This window comes from Numida meleagris, unplaced genomic scaffold (assembly GCF_002078875.1).
Source record: "Numida meleagris isolate 19003 breed g44 Domestic line unplaced genomic scaffold, NumMel1.0 unplaced_Scaffold1403, whole genome shotgun sequence".
In the NCBI taxonomy this organism is placed as follows: Eukaryota; Metazoa; Chordata; class Aves; order Galliformes; family Numididae; genus Numida; species Numida meleagris.
Genome location: NW_018363191.1, coordinates 1 through 2,640, shown reverse-complemented (window position 1 = coordinate 2,640; position 2,640 = coordinate 1). Strand labels below are relative to the sequence as shown.

Below are 2,640 nucleotides of genomic sequence, written 5' to 3'. Positions count from 1 at the left end.
GGAGCTGTTGGGGGCGGGGCCAGGGCAGTTGGGGGCGGTGTCATGGCGGCCGGGCGGTGTCATGGCGGCCGTGTGGCGGTGTCATGGCGGCCGTGTGCCTGCCGTGTCGGCAGCTGCGTAGCGCTCTGCTTGACCTCCGCGGCCTCCACGGGTCTCTTCTGATGCGTGGCCCGAGGTCCTGGGTGCTCCAGGAGCTGTGTTGCTATCAGGGGGCTGCAGGGTTGTGCCTGGGTCAAGCGAGGCCTAATGAGGCCTAGTGAGGCCCTGTGACCGTGGTGAACACCAGCCTGAGACTGCAGCTTCCTTGCCACTAAAACCCGAATAAAAACCTCCCCCTTGTCATTATCACTCTTAGATTACGTGAAAAGTCACACTCTATCCTGCTTACAAGGTCCCTTTATTGACTAAATAGCTTTCCCCACCATTACCCCCTCCGACCCTGAGGCTTTGAGGCCTGAGCAAAGTTGAGCTCAGCACTGCTCTGAGGTGAATCCCCTGGGGGGGCTGTGCTCCCCACACAGAAATCCTTGTGGCTACACCGCGCCCACACCTGGGAAACAGGTACAGCCACCTGTGGGGTGCCATCCCCAGCCAACAACCTGCAGCTGTGTGGGGGCGAGCTGCCTGGGCCGGGTTGGTGTCTGCCTGGCTCGAGGGGGGGAAGCAGGAATTTCTGGTCCCCACAGCACCGCCTTCGGGACGCTCTTGGGGTGCTCCCGGCCGTCAGGAGGTGATTGGGGGACAAGAAGCAGCTGCTGCGAGGTGTTTGCTCCAGGATGGCTGCCCTGGCAGAGCCTCAGGGTTGAGAGGAGGAGCGAGAAGTATCGTCTGTGGGACGGACAAAGATGGGTTTTCTCTCCTTTCCCAAGCTAAATCCTCTCCCTTTCCCAGGCTCAAACAGGCCTGACTTGTTGTTCCCCATGGCCCAGTGCCAGCAGCACGGAGCTGAGCGGCACGAGCAGAACTGGAGCTCGGCATTTTGTTCCTCCTCCCCTTTCCACCATTAATGGCAGAGGAGAGACCAAAGGGGGATAAGAGCTTGTAGTGATGCAGTGTGGGTGGCTGCAGGCCGTGTGTCCCCCACAATCCTTTCAGGGACATGGGAACCCCCCTAGGGCCTAAAGCGCACTGGGGATGGACTGGCAGGAGCTTGGGTGTGACAGCTTCATTTCCTGAACTCTGAGCTTCTGCTTTTATTCGCTAAAAAAAGCAAACCCATTCCCCAGAAAGCTGGGCTCACCATCCAGCGTGCCAAGCACGAAGGGAGGCACAGAGCCAACACCGTGCCTGGCACAGCACCTCGTCCTTCACCCCTTCACTTGGTGGCCGATTTGATCTTCTGGATAGTGTAGGGGCTGGACTCCTTGGGCATCCAGATCTCCTCCCCTCCACGGCCCTGCTGCTCGGCTGCTCCCTCCATGGCCGCTGTCAGCTCGGGGCCGAAGATGCTCTCGGTGGCGCGGTAGGCGCGGGTGAGGCGGCGGAAGGAGGAGTCAGAGGAGCTGTCATCGGGCAGGTCCTCGTCCTGCTCATCCCGCAGTTTGGTCCTGCTCTGCTCCGAGCGGCTGCCCGGGCCCAGCAGAGCCTCCCTGGCCTCTCGCAGGAAGGCGGCCTTGGGGCTGACAATGCACAGCAGCAATGCGAGGCCCGCTGACACCCCGCAGAGAAAGTAGAGGGCGACTTTTTCGGGGACATCTGGTAGGGGAGAAGAACAAAGAGAGGCATCGGGGTGTAAACCCCTGCTGCAACACACGGGGTGCCTGGGCCTGGAGACCCACCCCTCCCCACCCCGGCACTTTGGGGCCACGTACCCCAGAGGTGGGCAAAAGCTGCCAGGGAGCTAGTAAAAATCATCCGGTCTTCCCGGAGCCTGGAGAACCTGGGCCCTTTGTACCAGCCACCTGCAGTGAACAAGGGGATGTGAAGGGCCGCCTCCCCTCAGGGTGCCCCTCTGGCCAGACCCCCTTTTTTCCCCAGCAGAAAACACCTCCCCCCCTTGTTTGCTCAGGGATGGATTGCTATGGGGTTCTTCATCCCTATGGGGCATGAGATGGTCTCCCCCCGCTCCCCAAATTACCGTGCATGTAGTTTGAGAGCAAGAAGGGGTCCGAGGTGTCTGGGCCCACCTCCTCCAGCAGCTGCTTGGGCACTGCAATGAGATGTGCCATCCCAGGTGTCACCACCCCACTTATCCCCGGGGGTGGGGGACACGCAGCCTCCCTAGCCCCACAGTCCCGCTCTCACCGCAGGTGTAGGACACCCGCAGCTGCTTCCTCGTGCCAGGAAGGCATGGGTCCCCGAAGGTGGCCCCGTCAGCAGTCACTGTGCAGTTCCCTTTGCGGTGGCACTTCTTGGAGACCCTCCGCAGTGCATCCGGGGCCAGGCACTCTGCAGGGATACGGAACCTCTGGCCACTGGCACAGCGCTAAGCACGGCTCCCAGCCACGATCCGGGCTGCCACCCTGTCCCCCTCATACCAATATAGGGTCCCCCGGCGTTGGGGGCATCGCACTCAGGTTTGCCCCGCAGGAATCGTCCGTAGTGCGCAGAGTAAATGGCCAGGACAGATTTTGGTCGGCAATGCAGCCTCAGCTCATTGTTCTCGCACACTGTCTTCACCCGATGGTTGTCTGGGGGGGG

At 61.4% G+C, this 2,640-nt stretch overlaps 1 protein-coding gene across 1 annotated transcript; it reads right to left on the bottom strand.

Moving 5' to 3' along the window:
* Positions 1 to 1,168: 1,168 nt before the first annotated feature.
* On the bottom strand, positions 1,169 to 2,630 carry LOC110390591 (protein eva-1 homolog C-like; the record flags this gene model as incomplete). Its single annotated transcript, XM_021381976.1, is given in 5 exon segments — positions 1,169 to 1,695; positions 1,812 to 1,901; positions 2,078 to 2,149; positions 2,245 to 2,388; positions 2,478 to 2,630. Coding segments are annotated over 5 exon segments (839 nt in total), but the record flags the coding sequence as incomplete, so codon positions are not given.
* Between the last annotated feature and the right edge of the window lie 10 nt (positions 2,631 to 2,640).